This window comes from Thalassophryne amazonica, chromosome 2, assembly GCF_902500255.1.
Source record: "Thalassophryne amazonica chromosome 2, fThaAma1.1, whole genome shotgun sequence".
Lineage (NCBI taxonomy): Eukaryota > Metazoa > Chordata > Actinopteri > Batrachoidiformes > Batrachoididae > Thalassophryne > Thalassophryne amazonica.
The window spans coordinates 99,552,742-99,574,941 of NC_047104.1; the positions used below are offsets into that span (position 1 = coordinate 99,552,742).

Genomic DNA, 22,200 nt, shown 5'->3' on the forward strand with positions numbered 1-22,200 from the left:
AGTTCACAATCCCCCTCCTGGGGAACCCTTGCTGTGCACATTTTAAACTTCAATTTCTCCCTGCTCTTCTCTCATCTGGCAAACCAAAGCAGGTAAGTCCAGACAATCAAAAGCTGGTGAAGTAAACAGGTAACCAACAGAAAGCAGCGGAGCAGTCTGACCTTGCGCATGGCTTTGGTGTGAATGAAGTGGTCGTTGCACCAGATGCTGGAGTAATTGTTGTTCTTCCACTGCATGTAGACATTGAGGTACGTGAGGTGGTCACTCTCAGGGACTGAGAACTTCTCTCTCACCTGGTCACTCTCCTCTTCACGACCCTGCAAGCACACACCTGGTTATTTCTGGTTCTTCAGGCCTTTTCATTTTCTTTAACTTGTTTGTGTTTTCTTTTACATAATGTACCAAAGTAGCCACATGTAATATTTTTAAGATCATTGCGATAAATTTCTTTGGCTTTTTTCATCTTAATGGAGGCTTTTTTTTTTTTTAAATTATTATTAAGATTGGGACCTCATATTTTATCTAGTTAGTTGTAAATTAAATAATTTCAAAGTCACACACCTGGCCATGTAACAGCTGACCAGGCAGCTACTGAATTACTTGAGCCTGTAAAATAGATGGTTGATGTGTTATTGCCATCAACACTTTCACAGAAAGTCATGATCTATAACCATGACAAACTAAGCTAATCACAGTTGCCAGTAAATGTGATTGAGCGGGTAGTTTGATGGTGTAACGTGCTGGTCATATCCTAAGCGATGTGTGCAAATGCAGCCATAGCATAACTGTAGACACTGTAGCATGCCTATAGCAAAAATTTAGCAGAACTCTGGAGCTTCCAAAAACCATCTCAATGACCTTACAGCATGTACACCAACATTGCAGGCTCTATAGAAATGCTAGACATTAACAGGAGTCATTGGGAGATGACGTATCCTCCCGGTCCCCACAAATCAGTAATACAAAGGGTCGGGGATCACCCAAATACACACTTATGCTAAATATGAATGAAATTGGTCAACTGGTTCTTAAGATATGGTGCTAATAAGCAAAAATGGACAGACTGACTGACATGCTGATCACTATAGTAAGTAAAAGTAAGTCCCTTCGGCTGCTCCCTTGTTTTGTACTCAGGGTCGCCACAGCAAATCCAAGGTGGATCTGCATGTTGAATTGGCACAAATTTTACGCCGGATGCCCTTCCTGACACAACTCCACATTACATGGAGAAATGTGGTAGGGGTGGGATTCGAACTGGGAACCTTCCGCACTGAAACCAAGTGCATTAACCACTTGGCCACCACCCCTACACATGCTGATCACTATATCCCCCTGTATTTCATATTGGGGTGGGGGGGCAACGAAGTTTGTCAAAATGTCTCAATGGAAGAAAAGAAATCTAACATCTTGAAAATTCAAGCATGTTTAAACCAAGATCAAGAGACAATAACAGAATACCCCGGTTCACCACGGACATCTGTTTGGACCATGCAAGGGTTTTCAAGCTAAGGATGAGATTTCAAATTGTGGAATTCTGGGATGCATAACTGTGAAACTGAAGAGGGCTTTGCGGATGCAAATATGCTCTAATTCAAGCTTAAAGTATTCACTTAAAGTGGATATTACTCAAGTTAGGTTATTTGTCTTTTACAGTTAACATAATTGACGTTTCAATTTAAAGACTGTCAAAGTCTAATGATTATAGTCTGTGGTTGTAGAAATCCTGATATAAGCTAAAGTTAGTCATGAAACACGTCATTTATCTTCAATGAAATATTTGAACTACTGCTTGTTCTGTGAAACAGAGGTAATGAGCTAATTTGTGCTGTGAAATGGTCACATTGTCTGTGGTAGAGGCAAAAGCATCACCTCTCAAAAAAACAAAAACAAAAAAACAAAGAAGCAGAGGATGATGTCACATTTCTATCTGATGCCTGCAACTCCTTCATCTGTTCCTTAATTGTGATCATGAGGCTCTGTTGGACCATTACGACAAAAGTTTAATTTCTAGGTTGTTAATTTAGGCCTCCTTCATACCATGATTTTTATATAAGAGCCTGTAAAGTTGTTTGTGTCACCATGAATCTTTTTGACTCTAAAGGAGTAACCAGACTTGTGGTGATCAAAAATTGTGCTTTGGAAGCTTCGACTTAATTCTTTAGATTTTTGTGTTGTGTTCTTCAATGCAAGAAGGCAGAAGTTCTACAAGGCCCTTATGTACAGCCAAAGGTTCCTTAATTAATCATGAATTATGTCAGTTAGTAATTTAGAAGCTTTTGTGCATAATTACATCAATTTCTGGAATCTTCATAAATCAGACTTAAAACCAGAGGATCCTCTGTTCAAATCGCAGCCTGACCGGAAAATCACTAAGGGCCCTTGGGCAAGGTCCTTAATCCTCTAGTTGCTCCCAGTGTATAGTGGATGCCTTGCATGGCATTGGTGTGAATGTGAGGCACTGATGTGTAAAGCGCTTTGAGCGTCTGATGCAGATGGAAAAGCGTTATATAAATGCAGTCTATTTACCATTTATTTACCATCTTCCATGCAGTTTAAAGAGGCATTTTTCTTGGTATATGACAACTGGTGACCCAATGAAAATTCAACATAGTGAAGAAAAACTTAAATAAATTGGCTTTATCATTGTTTTTTAAATAACTTTATATAGACATAAAGGAGATACTGTAACTGACTTAACACAGACATTGTTTGATGAATACTGAACATGTGCAAAAGTTTTAAGAGTAGTTAAAGTTAAACTATTACTATTATTTAAACTATAACTATAGTTAAACTATTGTATACAATGACAAATGGCACCTGTTTTCACTGCTGTCCTCAAATATAAAATGAATGATTGAAAATAAAACAGGAAAAGAGAAATGGAGGACAGCATAAAGGAAGTCAGACAAAGAGACTTGAGAAAAGAAACTAAAAAAAAGGTTCTTCCACTGCAATGTGACTCAGACTGTGACAGCTGTTTTTGTGGTGGACAGTCCCAGTAAGGTATTATTTATGCCTTAGATGTTGAACCCAGACTTCTATAAAACACTTGCATTAGAATGAGGTAGCTGTGACAAGTAAACATAGTGCGCTGGTCAAAGTCGTGCAAGTGTCAGGGGGCCTTAAGACGTACCTTAGGTCTGTAAAAGATGGCTGGCACAGACAGCATGGAGACGATGATGAGTATGTCAGCACTGCAGCCCATATCACAGGACACAATCAGCATCTTGGACAGTGCCGGGTCAAGAGGAAACTCTACCATTAGACGGCCTGTTGGTGTCAAAGCACCTGAAGAGAATTGAACCAGACAATTTGAAGCAAGTTACGGAAACAGAATTTAGCAGTGACTTGAATCATGTAGGAGGGATCAGCATAAAACTCTTGATAAAATTCTGTTTTGCAAAAAGCCTGCTAGTGTGAGGAAGAATAATGTGACAGCTATATATATATCCATCAGTGTGAGATGGGAGGATGAACTTCTGACAGTTGACAATACATTTAGAAAAATAAGACGGGGGGGGGGGGGGGGGGGGGGAACTCAAAAAAACTTTGCTGATTCTGATTTAAATGATTGGAACATATAGTGTCACAAGCTTATGACGAGGAAAAGCAGAGAAAGTGCAACCAGTTAGGTGCAGGTAAACCTTACTCAGAGATAATCTGCTGTTAACACACCATACAGCCAATCATCAAAAGTCCTCCCTTATTATCAAATCCCTAAAGCCTTTGAAATCTGACTGAGGATGAGACAGAAATGAGGCCTGACCACTCAAATTAAACACAGGATCAACTTATAGGCAATTACTTCAGGACCCGGTTTCATTAAACAGTCTAATCGTGTTTAGTCGACTAAACTCATTTAGTCGACTCATCTTTTGACATTAGCTGTTGCACAAAGTGCTTAGTCAGCTAAAGTTTCGCGTTACCCACCTCAAGGTTTAGTCTGGCACAGAGGAGGCTAATCTTATTTTGGTCGACAAAACGTCAGTGTCTTACCTCAAAAAAGGCGGCTATCATGTACCACTGATTGATGGAGGAGGAAGGAGGGAGAGACTTACGGCAGCAGTGGGTGTTGCGGGCCCGGAATAATCCATTGGAGATGTTTACGGATGCCGAGGTCAGGAGCGCTTCTCTTACTTAGTAAGCTTACTAGACTAAAACACTAAAAGATTAGACTGCTTTATGAAACTGGGCCCAGGAGCCAAACAACCTTGAGCAGAAGTGTTTGCAGTATCTACATCAACTCCACATTCTTTATAAAAGCTAGACACCTTTCTGTATTGGTGACATCAGTTTCACTATATAGCAGTTTAGAGCACCGCTGTGCAAGAAACAAAACAAAAACAACAAAACTTAAAATATTCTCTGACACACACCTTAACTTTCCTCAATTCAACATATTCACTAAGTCACCCAAGGTGGTACACATTACGGGTTCACTGATTATCGACATTCAGCATTTTCAGACCGAAGTGTTCCATGCTGCGAACCAAGAGAGCTTCTCTATGCTGCTTTGCACAGCTGAAAGATGCACCACTTAGAGATGGGTATCGATAAGATTTTATCGATATCATTATTGATTCCACTTAATCTGATTCCTTATCGATTCCCTTACTGGTACCTCTTATGAATTTTCTGTGTACTAAAAGTAGGCTTTACAGGTTTTCTATGTCAACAACATTTTATTGAGTCTTAAAGTAAATAAATATGAAATTGTTCACTGCATCTTTGATCTCTGGACATACATCAAATTTACATGGCGGATCCTTGATCTCTGGACATAAATACAAATAAACTAAATCTGTAGTTTGTCAAATGCATTTCCTTTCAGACATTAAAGGCATGAATGCCACTGAGCTGAGCTCAGCTGCGTTGCACGTCAACATCAATGTAATTCATAAAGAACACAGGACGTCTCATTTTGGGAGGAAAAAAAGCGTTTTGGTCAATTGTAGTTTACTGTTTGTTTTACAAAGTTTGGAAAGAGGTGTCATTTGATTTAAAATGGCGATTTGCTTTGAAGTTATTAATTCCGACCGGACTCTAACTTGACTAAGCAGAGAGCGATGCAGCGTTTGAAGCTGTGCAAAGGGAATGGAGGACAATTCTCGTTTCTTTCCCGCAACAAAACAAGAATCCCAGTTAGTGACTTTAATCCACACAAAAGTAACTCATGATTGACATCTTTAAATAGTAATGGCTTTAAGAGGGTAAGTGAGCTTGCTGCTTCTGAAAAACAGCGAAGCAATGAACCAACGAAGCGGCAGGTCAGAGCATTGCTTCATTGGTTCAAGCTTCAAAGCAGAGCCAATACAGAAGTGGTTGATTACAGACCTGCTCTAGCGTTTGCAATCAACATAGAGAAATGATTGTTTTCCTGAAAAACACCCTCAAAAACAATGGCCACTCTGAAGAATCGATAAGGGAACCGTTAAGCAAAAAGGCTATTGATATCGGTGGATGGAATCATTTCTTAACAATGCCTGAAAAGAAGCGGTTTTCAATACTCATCCCTATTCTCGCTGCAGGACTCTGCCGATTTTCAGTTCAGAGTTACAGAAAGACAAAAACAAGCAAATCCTTCATAAAATAATACAGAGCTCCTCCTGTGTCTGTAGCTGCTGTTACATTCAGAAATTAACAGTTTATTTTACAGATTAAAGGGTTTGTGTTTCCAAAAAGATCCTGGAGGACCAAAAAAAGAGTGCTTTGAGCTAAACAAAAGGACAGCACACACACAAAGGCCACAGGTGGGAATTAATTCCATGACCTTCTTGCTGTGAGGGAACAGTGCTAACCACTAATCTACCTTGCTGCTCTGTTTTTAACCTTTTAAATGTTATTTATGACCTGTGCATAACATAAAATATAACAGAAACATGAAATATGCATCATAGTTAAGTTAAACTGCCTAAAGATGTGGCTCTTACAGTTGAATACAAAACATTAAAAATCTTAAATTACTTTAATACATTCCACTTCACAAAGGCCCACTGATGAGTGAGAAGGGCCATCATATGAAGCTAGTGCCCCCTGACTTCACGCACTGAGGGAGCTGTTAGCCCATACCACTCTTAAAATATGAATCCCTACTTTCTGGTTTGTAACAAAGTCCACCCACAACATGACTTGTTAGATTCCACAACTTCAGCCTGTCAGTGCCGAAGGCTGCTGTCCCACAGATTGGCATAGAAGAACATAGCAGTGGAACGATTGCAGCTGTGTCAGCTGTATTTATTCATATGTTCATTTATTCAGCTTCATAATAATGTAATTTATAGCCTAGCCTTTATCCTTGCACTTTTTGTGTGAAGGTCATGCTGAAAGGTTCTGTGAATTAAACATATGCTGAAAAACATTTAAAGAAAGATTTGTGTTATGAGTGTGATATACTAAATTTTGACATATTTTACTGCAGGCAAATATCAGCCTGAAATACGTGTATCGGCCTCCAAATAATAATCCAAATAATTGGTATCGGCCTTTAAAAATCCATATTGGTCGACCCCTGTGATATATGAGTACCATTTAAACCTTACCCAACACATTGGCAATAAATATTCCCTCGGTAGTAAAGAAAAACTCCCCTTTTTTTTTTTACTATAGGAAGAAACCTGAAGCAGACCAGACTCAATGGAGTGACCACCTGCTTTGGCCATGCTAACAAAACAACAAAATAAAAGCACCACAAGAAAATATCAAACATGCAAAGACAGAAATTTTGCAATGAAGCAACGATAATGAGTCCAGTTGTCACAAAAACAGATAACTCAAAAAACAACCAAGAGGTGAAGAGCAGAGTCCCACAAAAATAGACTAAAGTTGGCAATTCTGTGATTCACTCAGTCACAGTTTTTGACCACATGTCTCAGAGGCATACTTAGGATTTCAAACAGCTCCCATGTAGACCCCTTACATCCCAGTTCCGTATGAATTTTAAAAGTACAAGTAGATGGATGTTTTGATGAACAGATGGGTGGATGGATGGATTCACTGTCCTCAAATGAGAATGAATGATGTTTCACAAGTCTAAGCTACTTATGGAGGAATACTGGTGGTTTGGGAAAGAACACTGACACAATATATATTACCAAACATTTGTGGTTTCTCTTCACCAGTTATCTGCTTATGACCAGTTAGCTTTGCTGCCACTGACACAGCATACTGCAGTTTAACGATCTAGTAACAAATAATTTGTAACTATCGTATTGCCCATGGAGATCCATGGGCCCAAGATTGGGTAGTGCTTAGAAAATGGTAACTGACATTTTTCAAGGGTGATAAGAAATTATCTTTGCTCCTACTCTCACCTATGGTCATGAGGGTTGGGTCATGACCAAAAGAACTAGATCGCGGGTACAAGTGGCCGAAATGGGCTTACTTAGGAAGGTGGCTGGTGTCTCCCTTAGAGACAGGATGAGAAGCTCAGTCATCTGTGGGGAGCTCGGAGTACAACTGCTGCTCCTTCACGTTGAAAGGAGCTAGCTGAGGTGGTTTGGGCATCTGGTAAGGATGCTGCCTGGGCTCCTCCCTAGGGAGGTGTTCCAGGCACGTCCATCTGGGAGGAGACCTTGGGGAAGACCCAGGACTAGGTGGAGAGATTATATCTCCAAAATGGCCTGGAAACGCCTCGGGATACCAGTCAAAGGTGGTCAATGTGGCCTGGGAAAGGGAAGTCTGGGGTCCCCTGCTGGAGCTGGAGCCGGTGCCCCTGCGACCCTATCCCTGATAAGTGGTTGAATTTGAGAGATAATAAATTATGTAAAGTTTCTATAATGAGTTGGAATGTTGTGTGAGTCCAGAATGTTTTTAGAACCTTAGACCTCAGTTTTTAGAAGAAGAACTCAACCCTTTTATTTCATGTTAATTGTGTCATTTTAAGGTTAATTTACTGTCTTAATGTATTTATAAATTGTTTAGGTTCTTGTTATCATATACACACTATCATTATTATTATCACCATCAGAATTACTATTATTTTGTTTTATTATTACTTCTATTTTGTCATTTGATTTTTAAATAGACCACAATGGAAATAAGCATTTTTACTTTACTGTGTCATCCATGCATTTTTAACGAATTTACAATTATGTACATACATTGAACTTACTAAATAAAATCACGCACACACACTTTTAATATATAGATGATTTACTACCCCCTGCTGGAACGGCATGTGAGCCCAGAATGTAATTATCAATGTCCATTGTTTTTGTGTTATTAGCTAATATCCATAGTTTTGCCAACAAATGTTAGCCCTATCAACATTCTGTTGTGGCGGTGTTCATCCTTGACCCAAAATACATAAGTTCAAGTTTGTTTATTTGAATGTGTGTATAGTACACAAGACAAGACAAAACAATATCATTACTACATAAAGAAAGTACATATTCAGAAATGAATGGGAAGAAGTATAGACTTATTAGTCCCATCCCTTTACTCTGAACTTACAATACATCTTATATCATCATAAGCATACCAAACGGCAAATGTCAGCTCTCCCCAGTTTCTCCGTGATCGAAGCCATACACGGGTGATTCTTTAACTACGGGCACTATTGGCCTTGTAAATGTAATTTCCACCACACCATTGCCTTACAATATAAAGCGCCTTGGGGCAACTGTTTGTTGTGATTTGGCGCTATATACATGTGCTCTGATGTCACTGTTTATCTCCATAGAAACTACCCAAACAATCTTTCACACAAACTGTTTAAAGGGACATTAGTGTTGTGGTGGAAATTACGGCAATAGTGTGGGACAACTACATTTTGTTTAAAAAAATCACAACAGTTGTATGACAATGAATACCCCAATTATGTTTTGATTATTTTACTGATATTTTATTCAGAGATATTTTAAAACATTAGAAAAAACGTTTCTTTGCCATTCATTTTTATCATTGAAGATCAAAAGTCTGGGTGTGGGACAAGCACAAAACGGCAATATTTGCATATAATGATGCTGAAAAAAGGTGAAAAAGACATCATAGACTACTAGAACAAATTTCTTAACACACTTTCATTGTAAAGATAACTATAAAAGTGTGAAATTTCCCCTTTTTTCCGTTTTTGATACAATATGATCAAAGGACATAATAAGTGCCCGTAGTCTAAGAATCACCCACACACACATGCATACACATACACAGAGGTCACTTGGCTATGATAATACAGATATTTCTTTTCTATGTGCAAGCAGCTAGATTGATTTTTTTTTAATGTGGCCCAAAGAATTAACAGCTAATCAAATTTTGAGAATCCTGACAACATCCACCTAGCTGAAGTGTTCATATTTTCAAATGTATATTGAACTAGAAGCACTCAGAGAGTGCAAACCTCCACCAAGGCCATAGGGTCACTGACCCTAAAGAGATTCCCTCCTTGGCACAGTGATCTATTCAACAATTCAGTGTTACAACCAAAACTATGATACGTACACTTTTCTTTCCTGTATATTTGACATCCTTGACCATGAAAACATACCACTAGAACTTGGAATCACTTTTATGTCTTTATTAGTTGAAAAGTTATTGTACAAAAACGATTCTTCGGTGATGGCGGTTTTCTTCTGGATCTAGCTCCATAACATTTGAAGCTACATCAAATCTAATGACACCTTCCTGAATCAGTACAGATTCAGCTACAATTTGGTGTTAGTTGTGCATCTCTAGCTTCATTTGTCACCTCACACTGACACATTTTCTATTTTCCCTATATTTTTGCATATTCTGGATCACCAGATCTGGAATCCGGATCCAATCATCACCAAACTTTGTTGTTTGATAGAACATTTGACTATGTTACACCTTAATTTTTTTCAAGCCTTTCTGCCTTGTTTTTGTGGAGTTAGAAACTAGAATGTCAAAATTCCCCCTATCCCGCAATGGTGAAGAATCCTTTAAAAAAATTCCTGGATCCGGATCATGATCCGGATCGCCACTAAAGTTTAATCACTTGTTCCTCTTGTCATTTCCAACCACTCCACAAAATTTCATCAAAATCCGTTCAAAACTTTTTGAGTTATCCTGCTGACAGACAGACAAACAAACAAACGCGACCGAAAACATAACCTCCTTGGCGAAGGTAATAATGTTGTAAATACATTGACACTCCAGTAAACCACAAAATGCAGCCTATATAATCAGCATTTCATAAATATACAGTAATGATCACAATTTTACATACACCCATCATGGACATGAATCTCTTGGCAATAATGGGTTTTCAAAGAGTTATTGAAGTTTTTGTTTTCTGGATTTGCTAGAACACCAAACTGTGCAGAAGATTCAACTGTTTAGCTGATCGTTTCAGAATCAGAATCAGAAGAAGTTTATTGCCATTGCCAGTGAACAGGATTCACAGACTAGGAATTTGCTTCGGTACAATGCTGCAACATTAAGAAGAGATAAAATGCTAAGATAAAATATAACATGTGTGTCAAAATAAGATAAAATATAAGATAAAAAAAAGAAATATGAAATATGAAAGGCTGTGTGCAACAGAAAAACAGAGAAACAGAAAAAAACAGTGCAGTGGGAGGAGTGCAATTAAAAACCAAAGTACATTGTCTAAAGTGACCCATGATAAAATGATAAAGTGACAGAGTTAAGCTTAAGGTGACTGAGTTATTTGTGAGTAGTTGTTATGAGGTGTTCATGAGTCTAACGGCAGAGGGGAAGAAACTGTTCTTATGGCGTAGCCTCCTGCCCGAGGGGAGTGGTTTGAATAGACCGTGTGCAGGGTGAGAAGGGTCAGCTGTGATCCGACCTGCTCGGCCCAGAGTCCTGGAGACGTGCAGGTCGTGGAGAGATGGAAGGCTACAGCCGATCACCTTCTCAGCAGAGGCCACAATGCGCTGCAGTCTGTGTCTGTCCCTGGCTGTAGCCCCGGCGTACCACACCGTGATGGAGGAGCAGAGGATGGACTCGATGATGGCCGTGTAGAACTGCACCATCAGCTGGACAGGCAGCTTGGCCTTCTTCAGCTGCCGCAGGAAGTACATCCTCTGCTGGGCCTTCTTGATGAGGGAGCTGATGGTTGACTCCCACTTGAGGTCCTGGGTGATGGTGGTGCCGAGGAAGCGGTGACAGTCCACAGTGGTGATGGGGCTGTTGGTGAGGGCGAGGGGGCTGTGGCTTTCCTGAAGTCCACGATCATCTCCACTGTTTTCTGGGCGTTGAACTCCAAGTTGTTGCTGCTGCACCAGGTCACCAGCCGGTCCACCTCCCTCCTGTAGGCAGACTCATCCCCATCCGAAATGAGTCCGATGAGGGTGGTGTCGTCCGCAAACTTGATGAGCTTTACAGAGTCGTGGCTGGAGGTGCAGCAGTTAGTGTAGAGGGAGAAGAGCAGAGGGGAAAGGACACAGCCCTGTGGAGATCCTGTGCTGAGAGCCCGAATGTTCGAGACATTTTTTCCCAGCCTCACACGCTGACTCCGGTCCGTCAGGAAGTCTGTGATCCACCTGCAGGTGGAGTTGGGCATGTAGAGCAGAGAAAGCTTGTCCTGGAGCAAAGCTGGAAGGATGGTGTTGAATGCAGAGCTGAAGTCCACAAACAGGATCCTAGCGTAGGTTCCTGGGGAGTCCAGGTGCTGCAGGATGGAGTGCAGGGCCAGGTTTATGGCGTCATCTACAGACCTGTTGGCTCTGTAGGCAAACTGCAGGGGGTCCAGGAGGGGGTCGGTGATGGACTTCAGGTGGGATAAAACCAGGCGTTCGAAGGTCTTCATGACTACAGACGTGAAAGCCACAGGCCTGTAGTCATTAAGTCCAGTGACGCGTGGTTTCTTGGGGACTGGAACTATGATTGAGGACTTGAAACAGACTGGAACATGGCATGACTCCAGGGAGGTGTTCAAGATCCCTGTGAAGACTGGGGCTAGCTCATCAGCGCAGTGTCTCAGGGTGGCAGGAGAGACACAGTCTGGGCCCGGGGCCTTACATGGATTCAGCCTTTTGAAATGTCTCCTCATGTCCTCCTCTTGGACCGAGAGGGCAACAGGGGGAGTGGGGAGGGCAGCAGTGAGAGGGGGGAGGTCCAGAGTGTTTGAATATCCAGTTGTGTGGGGGGTGGGGAGGTGTGAGTCCTTGTCTTCAAAGCATGAATAGAAGACATTCAGGTCGTTGGCCAGCTTCAGGTCGTCAATAGAATGAGGTGCTTTGGGCTTGTAGTTGGTGATTTCTTTCAACCCCCTCCACACAGTGGCCGAGTCATTGGCAGAGAACCTTTGCTGCAGACGTGAACTGTACATGGATTTAGCCTTTCCCACCTCCTTGTTAAATCTGTACTTTGCACCTCTATAGCTGTTTCCTTCTCTGAAAGCCACCTCTTTCTGCTGACGGAGCTGCTGGAGTTTAGGTGTGATCCAGGGCTTGTCATTGTTATATCTCACCCTGGTACGCTGTGGGATGATGCTGTCTTCACAGAAATGAATATATGACGTCACAGTGTCCGTGTAGTCATCTAGACTGTCTGTTGAAGCCTCAAACATATCCCAATCCGTGGTGGCCAAGCACGCGCGTAGCTCCTCTACAGCTTCATTGCTCCACACTTTAGACGTCCTCACAACAGGTTTAGAGAGTTTAAGTCTCTGTCTGTACGTGGTCTGGTCTCAGATCACGTGATCTGAGAGTCCCAAAGCTGCACGGGCCACTACGCGGTAAGCGCCGCTCACTGTCGTGTAACAATGATCTAACGTGCTCCCTTCTCTGGTCGGGCATTTAACAAACTGTTTGTATTTTGGTAATTCCTGACTGAGATTCCCTTTGTTAAAATCACCGAGAATTATAACAAGAGAGTCCGGAAAGTCTCTCTCCACACTCATAATCTGATTTGCGAGCGCGCGCTCGGCCTCGTGCAGGTCCGCGCTCGGTGGAATATACACAGAGCAAAGTATGAAAGAGTTAAACTCACGTGGAGAGTAGAACGGTCTGCAGTTTATGAGGAGATATTCCAGAGAGGGACAGCAGTGTTGGGAGATCACAGTCACATCGGAGCACCAGGCATTGTTGATATAGAAGCAGAGTCCTCCCCCTCTAGTTTTTCCACCAGAGAGTGCTCGGTCTCTGTCTGCGCGGAGGAGCTGGAATCCCTCTAGTTGGAGCGCACAGTCCGGTGTCTGTGCATTTAACCACGTCTCCGTGAAGCACAGTACACAAGATGAGGAGAAATCTCTATTCTTCTTCATCAGCAGTGCCAGCTCATCCATCTTGTTGTGGAGTGAGCGGACGTTGGAGAGAAATATCCCAGGTAGGGGCGTGCGCGTGCCCCTTCGTCTGAGGCGCACGAGAGCTCCAGCTCGTTTTCCTCTCCGCCGTCGTCTCACTTTTTTGGCCAAAAAGTGAACCAGTTCAGCTGCAGGCACTAAAAAAAACTGGCGTAATGTCCGTGGGTGTTGATGATTTGATGTTTAGAAGCTCCTCGCGGGTGTAGGGACACGATGACACACAATTCACGCACAAAAACGGTTTGCGGTTTTGCTAAAGAATTCTGAGGCTGCCCTTGTTTTTTTATTCTGTTCACTTTGTGCAATGCACCAATTCCACTGGCAAAAAAACAAAAAAAAAAAACAACCCCAGAGCATGATGCTACCACAACCATGCCTAACAGTTGGTAGTGTGTTCATTACCAAACAAATCACTTTCCTCTCAGCTTAGGTTGATTACTTCCAGACCTTGGCAAAGTAGCTAACCTGCCAATAGCTTGCACTTAAGTACAACTGTTTGACAACATCTCTATGGACTCATTTGTTTAGGTACCCTCAACAGACATTCTTGACCAGTGTAAATTTGAACTAAACTCCTTGGATTTTATGTTTTGGTCAAACCACTGAGTGCTGTAAAACAAACCTTTGAATGTTTCCACAGAAAAGCTTCCACTAATAGGAGGCTAAAAAGCCTTAGCAAGATGACAGACATTTGATTCTGGTGATTTTAGAACAGGTCAAAAAAATCATTGTAAACCCAATATTGCCATGACATCCAGATCCATGATGAGTGAGGTATTCAAGACAAATATATTGGCTCTAACGTTATTTTTTATCTTCTAATAATTGCCTACAGTCACTTAGAAAGTGCAAAGAAAATAGGAATATGTAAAGGCAAGCACCATGACAATGTTTTATTATGCCATTTTTTTTATTCACCTGTGTTATCCAGAGCCCCTAGGATCCACAGCTGGTACATTGAGTTGAGCATGTTGTCCTCAGGTGGAGGATCCATGAAGTGGAACTGGAGCAAATCCTGAACTCCCAGAGATTTCAGCAACAGCACAACATTAGCCAGGTTTGTCCTCTGGATCTCTGGAATAGTGGTGGTCAGCATCTCATTCTTAAAGGCACTCTGAGTGTAGAGCCTAAACAAAAAGCGGGCAGAGTGAGGACTAAAACATAAACTACAAGGAATGACATTATTAAAATCAATCTATCAATCTGGAAAACAGCAAAGACAAGTCCTGACTGAGGAGGAGAAGTATGCTCCTCTGGGGAATTTATTCCACTTGTTCTACACTGATTCTTTTCAGATTTGTAAGAGCTTGTGAACAGGGAGGTAGGATTCATCCTAAAATATGACACCTTTCACAAACATCTTTGTTCAATAGCAATGTAAAATGGATCTGTGTTTATTATTTAATTACTGTTTAAACAGACATAGTGAAAATTCAAATCAATTTTATTTATAACCTCTGTATAGATCCATGTCATTTGATTGATGCCAAAACTGATTACTGCCAGACTGAAAATGTATTCTAATTATATTTCACAATTATGATGGGGTGCAATGAGATTTGTGAGCAGCAGGTTACACTACTTAATGCAGACAATTTACCAAACAGTGCAGAGCACACGCTCTGTTTTAATATAATGTTGTGCAAAACGCTGCATCTTTCAATGATGTAAATTACTGCCCATGTTGTTTGCCTTGAAAAATGGCCGTGCCTCACATCATCACCTACAGTCTGCCAATTCAGAGGGCAGAAATTCTGCTATGATGACTGTTATGACAGTTTCAACACAGCATAATAGAATAACCAAACTAGTCAACCTCTGTGCAAGTAATTGATAAGCATGAGTTATCATGAACTATTTCACTTTGTGCACATCTTCTGTAAGCAGAACATGTGGCCAAAGAGGACCAACCTGATCTGAATCATGACTCATGAACAGACAGAGAGGAAATTCCCACATATCCTGCCAAATTTGTAACTGCAGGGGGTATACTGTAACTCGTTCCAGCTCAGCACATGCAGTATAGCCAGTGTGAATAAATGCAGAACAGAAAAGGCCTTTTACCGGTAGCATTGTCCTGGTCCTGTGCGCCCTGCTCTCCCAGCACGCTGGTTGGCATTGGCCTGACTGATGGGATAAACCTGCAGAGCATCCATACCAATACGTGGATTGAAAACCTGTTTGTGGAAACAAAGAGGAGAAGAAATGACAGATTTCATCAAAAGTGATCAATCTGACACAGACTGAAGAGGAGAGTAAGAGCCTTTCTTGTATTGAAGAGGGAAAAATCAAAACAAATGAGTACCTTGAGCTTGCAGTATCCTGAATCTATGACAAACATGATTCCATCAACAGTGAGTGATGTCTCAGCAATGTTTGTGGCAACAATACATTTCCTCACACCATCTGGAGCCTGGTAGTGGGCAAAGAAAAGGAATTAGAAAATGCCAAATATGGGTAGAATCCACATAAAATGTGCAAATACGTGAAAAGAAAAAGAAATACAATTTTGTTTAAGTCAAACTATGCAATAGTATTCGCAGCAGTGGCGAGAAACCTTCTGAAAAATCTTAGCCTGGAGATCAGAAGGCAGCTGGGAATAGATTGGCAACACAGCCAAAGCAGGAGCGTTCTCTAAGTCCTCTAAACGCTCCACGATCTGGTCTGACGTCACCTGACAGGAAAAATATGGCTTTACTTTTTGAAAACACAAACTGGATAGTGTGTGTTGAATATAATGACAGCCATATGAATGGCCAGTCACAGTGACCGCATCCCTCACCTCAATGTCCTCCTGACCAGGCATAAAGATAAGAATGTCTCCAGCCATACCACTGAGGTGGATCTGCAGGGCCTGTTTTACTGCTGCCTCCACGTAGTCCTCCTGAGGAGTCTACACATACAGTAACAATGCATTAACCACAAAAAAAAAAAAAAAAAAACCACACATTCACAGGACATTGACACGGCAACTGAAACAGTTTTTACTGATATTAGCCAAAACAAAGTCAATTTTAACTAAGTACTAATTAAACATTACACTGACGTGTAACAAATCAAATGAGAAAATGTGTGTGTGCAATATATTTTCTCAGAAACAGTAGCAAATATAGATTAAGAATAAATAAATACTGCAGTTAAAAGGAACTTAATTCTTGTACATGTTCCGAGCGCATTTGCTATTTTGACTAATTATAACCCACTTGAGAAAGCATTTTTAATGTGGAGTTGCGTCAGGAAGGACATCCGGCGTAAAACTTGTACCAAATCAACATGGATCTGCTGTGGCGACCCACAGTGAAAACAAGGGAGCAGCCAAAGGGACATACTTATTATATATTATGTACACTGTCCATTGCTGCACAAAAGTGTCATATTAATGCAGTTAATAACAGATGAAGGATAAAGTTGCAACACTGAGGTGGCAGTGATTTAACATTGAGATTTTACCAACAAAAATAAAATACAGACAATAACAAACCTTGCTAAACAAGATATCCACAGGGAACGTTCTTCCTGGGATATGGAATATTGGGACATTGCCAAAAAATGCTGCAAATTTGTCTGAGTCCATTGTTGCAGATGTGACTATGAGTTTCAAATCAGTACGCCGAGATACAACCTGGTAGGAGAAACAGAAGAGATGAGGTAAATTATAATACAGCACTGTGCAAAAGACAGATAAAAAAAAAAAGCAGCAAAAATAATGCTAAGCTTTTAAATATAAAAAGTGCCAATCATTTACGTACAATCACAATAAATATCATAAATCACTACCTCCTACCTTTATAAATTAATTTTTCAGGGTAAACGATTTCATGGATTTACAAGAACATTTTAACCAACTGAGTTTTCACTGATTGCTATCTTGTATTCTGCCTCTGCAGATTCTTGCACTGAGTTATATAAACCTATAATGGCTTTTCTTACACTGAAATTGGATGTTGGATTTTTTTGTTGCTTCTTTTGATTTTAATTTATTTTGGGAAATTGAAAATTTGGTCTTTTGCTGACATACTGATAAAAAAACAAACAAACAAGTGAAATGCATACCCTAATCTATGTCACAAACCACAACTTGTCTGAGGTCTGACCCTATGGTCACATTAGCTACAAATGAGGGCAACAAGCAGTTGGCATTTGCCACTAGATGGGCGTTCCAAGGGCGTGGCCAGCCATGGTTACTCAGGGCTCGAAATAGTACGTGCATGTGCTAGCTTATGCACATATTATTCGAGCGGTGCACGTAATTTTATACTGCACTAGCACTGGTGCAAGTAATTTTATCCAAGTTTTATCAACTATACGCACCAGTAGAATGAACCAATAAAGGAATAAATAAGGAAAAAACAATTTCCAGTGTGTTGTCTTCATCTTCCCTGCATTTTATGATTCTCAAACATGGAGCGAGTTGCTTTGATGATTCGTTCGCGCGTGCATATGAAAAAAAACAAAACAAAACAGTCTGCCGCTGCTTTTGCTCTTCCCTCTAACTCTGTCATAACCACACCGGACCTGCTTCGAGTTGCTTCAGCCCCTTTCACACCGGGGCTGCTCCCAGTTACGTCGTGTGTGGTTATGACGACGCCAAATGGAAGCAACTCAATGCCGATACAATGCAGCTCGGCACCACAACAGCACGAGGGGCGCAAATGACGAAGCAAATCGGACGCCGAAAATTAAACAGGTTTAATTTTTGTTTGCGTCCTGTGCTCGACACAGAATTAAGTGGTTTCAGAGCAAGTCAGAGCAACAGGACGGTACTCAGCATGACTGGAAGCCACACCCTCACAAGACAACGTTACCTGATTCCAATTTATGATTCCTGCTGTGTTCCATTGTTCCTGAAGTATTATTCATGCAGGATTGTTTTTATACCGTGTACACAATGCAGTAAAAACTACACGCTCAAAAAAGAGCGCAAAAAAAGAAAGAGTGATTTTTGGTTGTGCAAGTAATTTTTTTGTTACTAGCACCAGTGCAAGTAGGTTAAAAAATGTTTTTCAACCCCGTTACTTGTGCACAATGTTTAGCGACAGACTAAACATATAAATATATATAAACTATATATTGTCATGATGAGCGTTTCCACCATGCTTGACTACTGAAAACAACCAAAGTTTCCCTTATTTATTTCAGTAAAATGCATTTCAGTGATGTTGCTGTACCACTAATTAGAATACTAACCAGGGTTAGAGAAATATTTTTTGAGCCTACTGGTCAGGACCAGTAGCACTAATTTTGTTACTGGTCCTCCTGGTCCAAGGTAGTGGCTTCGGGTATTTGGAATCTCAGAGCCTCAGCTTAGTATTAATCATCATATCATGCGCATGTATTCAATCAATACTGTACTTGTAAATCTATAACATGATAAAACATTTTTGTTTTGTGTTGAATGTATAGTTACAAACATTTTTTACATGATCCTCTGCTTTTATGTGAATGTACTGTGCACCTTATACTTCGCTTTTCTATAATTCTGGCCTTGTGCTTGTCTTATGCAGCCCAAACAGCCTTTACTCTTGTTACTTAATCCACTTGTCTATTCTTGCTGTGTAAGCTCTATAATACCTCTGATTTTTTGGGCAACAATTCTACCTATTGCTTCTCAGATTAGTATGATGAAAAATTTATGAATGGGTCAGAGGTCTGCAGCCTTTATACTGTCAAAAGAGCCCGTTTTGTCCCATTTTCCACAAATAAAATTCTTTTAGTGCCACAAAACATGTCTGACCTTTAAAATGAATGAATAAAGATAACACAGCGTATGATTTTCTATTATATGTTTTTAATGATTTTTTTTGTTTAGTTTTTTTATAACTCCAAATCAGAAAAGTTTGGATGATATGAAATATGTGGTTGGGGGGAGCAGGGTGACCAAAATGAAAAACTCCACATTTTAGACAGCTTTCAGCAAGTTGTCAACGGCTTTTTCGACTGTGTTTTCCGAAAACTGACTGTCCAAATCATATTCATTCAGAATGTTTGAATCATTTTCACAGTAAATAAATGTAGCTGAATGACTAGATGTAGACTGTGTCCAGACCTCACGCAGCAAGCCGAACAGCACATCTGTATTCAGGGAGCGTTCATGAGCCTCGTCCATGATAACAGCACTGTAGTGGTCGAGGTCTGACTCTCTTAGGGACTCTCTGAGTAGGATACCATCTGTCATGTATTTAATCAACGTTTTCTCAGACGTGCAATCCTCAAATCGGATTGCGTACCCCACCTACAACAAACAATGTCAGAATAAGTCAAATGAATACATACAGCTAAAACTGTTACAAAATTATGAAATACAACACTGCACAGATATAATTACTAAAAAAGTCAAATAAATTGTGACAATTCAAATAATGTTTGATTTACAGAAAGCAGAAACATCTATCTCACCCCTGACTACTGCTCCTCATTTCATTTGTTAAAACAGATTCTAAGCTCAGCTTCCCCACTAGATGGTGGCATTACACAGAGTATAACAGATTGTAATCTCTCTTGATGAACACAAAGTGCCTGGATTCCATAACCACACAAAGGTGCTCAAAGAACACATAACCGCTTCATACATCACAGTCCAGTAAATTCAAAACATAAAGCTACATTGGGAAAACTGCAAATCAAGGCCACTGTTCATCTTAATAACTACTTGTAAATGCCCCTTCAGTTTTGCAGACCTGCAGGGAGTTCTAGATGAAAAGGTGCTGTAACATATAACTTATTGTCTTTACTCTAAATTATATATTACAAGCCCCTTTTCATCCAAAATTCCCCGGTTATTTTTTAAAGAAACATTCTGGAGCAATTTAATTTTGACATCTAAACAAGCAATTCACAGGACTCCACTGTTAACCTGAGACTGCCAGTATTACCGTGTTGCTAAATCTCCATAACTAACACCAATGAACACAACATTATCAGAAATGACAGGAATAAAGTGAAAAATATTTAAATGCGAACACATGAGAAGATGTGACAACTAACAAATTAGCTAAATAAGCTAGGATGTTTATAGCATAGCCTTTTAAGTTTGGACTGCCATATCAGATTTTCTGCCACACATTAATGCAGAATTCATGCCAACATGACTGCATCCTTGAAAAAAATGTGCCCAGGAGTATCAGTGTATCAAGATTACTGTAATTCAGCTGTAAAGTCTGCCATCTCTGCCAGGCTGACTGCAGTTCACTCTGCGTGGGTTCAGACAGGATTCATGCAACAGCAAGACATGGTTTGATTCGCCAAATTTGATGTGAGAAGGAGAGTTACTTTAAGAAAGCATGAAGTCTGACTGTGCGTATGGGCAGGTGTGGTAGATCTGAGCAAGCCATGTTTGGCTGCAGGTACATGATTAGCTGGTTGTGTCGACTGGATGGAAAAGTGATACAAACTACACTGCGGCAACGACTGGCCCACAGTATGGTTTGAGGCAGCTCATTAGTAACAAAAATGTTCCGATCTCTGTGTCAGGCATTTTACACCCACACACAGCATCAGTTCATGCTTGGGTATTGTGCTTGGTTCTGTGTCTACCTGCTTGTATGTGAACAAAATAACTGGACCAAATGGGAAGGAATGAGGGTGAGCCAAGTGCAAAGTGATCTGATTAGAAGAAAAACAGATTAAAATCAAAGTTACCATCCAAGGTAAAAATTTTGGCCCAATGCTCATAGATAAGGAATGTTCAGAATGGCTATTTTAAGGAAGTAGTGGCTGCTCCCATTAGAGTTTGCCATAGTAGGTCATCAGTCTCCATCTCACACCATCTTATGCATCTTCTTGTTACACCAACTAACTGCACGTCCTCCTTCACCACATCTACACACCTCCTCTTCGCCTGTTTGGTGGCTCCATCCTCAGTACCCTTCTTCCAATATTCCCTGGGTCCCCCCTCTACACATGTCCAAACCATCTCAATTATGCTCTCTGACTTTGTCTAAAAACAGTCCTACCTCCACTGTTCCTCTGAATTGTTAATTCTTAATCCTGCCTGACCTGATCACTCCAAATAAAGCATTTTTGTTAGCGTCACTATCTCTAAATTATACAACATACAAATGAAAATTATTAGCCCCACTATGATATTAAACATTTTATTCAAAATTTTCCCAAGTGCTTTTTTTAACAGAGCAAAGAATTTTCAACACAGCATTTCTAAACATCTTAGTTTTATTTTGGATGCTTGTTTTACTTTGCACAAAGAAACAAAATTATTTCACAAAAAACTAGCACAGATCTTGGTCTTCAATTCATCCCACAGATTTTCCATGGGATTAAAGTCAGGACTTTGTGCAGGCCAGTCAATAATGTTCACTTCGGTCTTCTGAAGGTACTTCACCAGAAGCAAGGTATGTTTTGCATCAATCATGGTGGAAAACAAAGAGACGACCCAGATCAAGTTTTGTTGTTGACTGCTTGAGGTTTTCTTTCAAAATCTTCATATATCCTTCTTTCTTCATGATTCCTTCCACCTTGAGGAGATTCCCAGTTCCAAACAGACTGAAGCATTCCCACAGCATAATACACCCACTGCTGTGTTTCATTGTGGAAACGGTGTTCTTTGGGTTATACACCTCTCACTTCTTTCTTCAAACATAAGCAACATCTCTGTGGCTAAAGAACTCCGGTTTTGTCCCATCTGACCAAATTACACTCTTCCAGTATGCATAATCTTGCTCCAGGTTGTCTTTAGCAATCTTCGGTCTGGCTTTAAGGTGTCTCTTCTGCAGAAGTGGAGTTTCTCTTGGTCTGCAACCTCACAGTCCATGCCTGTCCAGGACTCTCATGATTGTCTTCTTTTAGACTGCAATTCCTGACTTGGCTAAGTCATTCACGAGTGTCGTCAGTTGTTCCGAGGTCTTGTAACACTACTCTCACTAGTTTTCTTTCCAGAGTCTTTGAAAACTTTTGCTTTCTTCCTCTGTCAGGCTTGTTCTGTACTGCATGGCACTCTTTGAATTTCTTGATGA

General features: G+C 40.5%; 1 protein-coding gene across 1 annotated transcript in view; it reads right to left on the reverse strand.

Annotated features, from left to right (window-relative positions):
• Nucleotides 1-22,200, reverse strand: part of dhx38 (DEAH (Asp-Glu-Ala-His) box polypeptide 38) — a 64,182-nt gene that overhangs the window by 10,742 nt on the left and 31,240 nt on the right. Inside the window, exons 14-22 of the mRNA XM_034190431.1 lie at nt 19,278-19,463; nt 16,713-16,853; nt 16,014-16,124; nt 15,789-15,905; nt 15,537-15,644; nt 15,296-15,408; nt 14,150-14,358; nt 3,137-3,291; nt 162-317 (exon numbers count right to left, since the gene is read on the reverse strand). Coding sequence (XP_034046322.1) covers nt 162-317; nt 3,137-3,291; nt 14,150-14,358; nt 15,296-15,408; nt 15,537-15,644; nt 15,789-15,905; nt 16,014-16,124; nt 16,713-16,853; nt 19,278-19,463 — 1,296 coding nt within the window. The remainder of the gene's footprint in view (nt 1-161; nt 318-3,136; nt 3,292-14,149; nt 14,359-15,295; nt 15,409-15,536; nt 15,645-15,788; nt 15,906-16,013; nt 16,125-16,712; nt 16,854-19,277; nt 19,464-22,200) is intronic.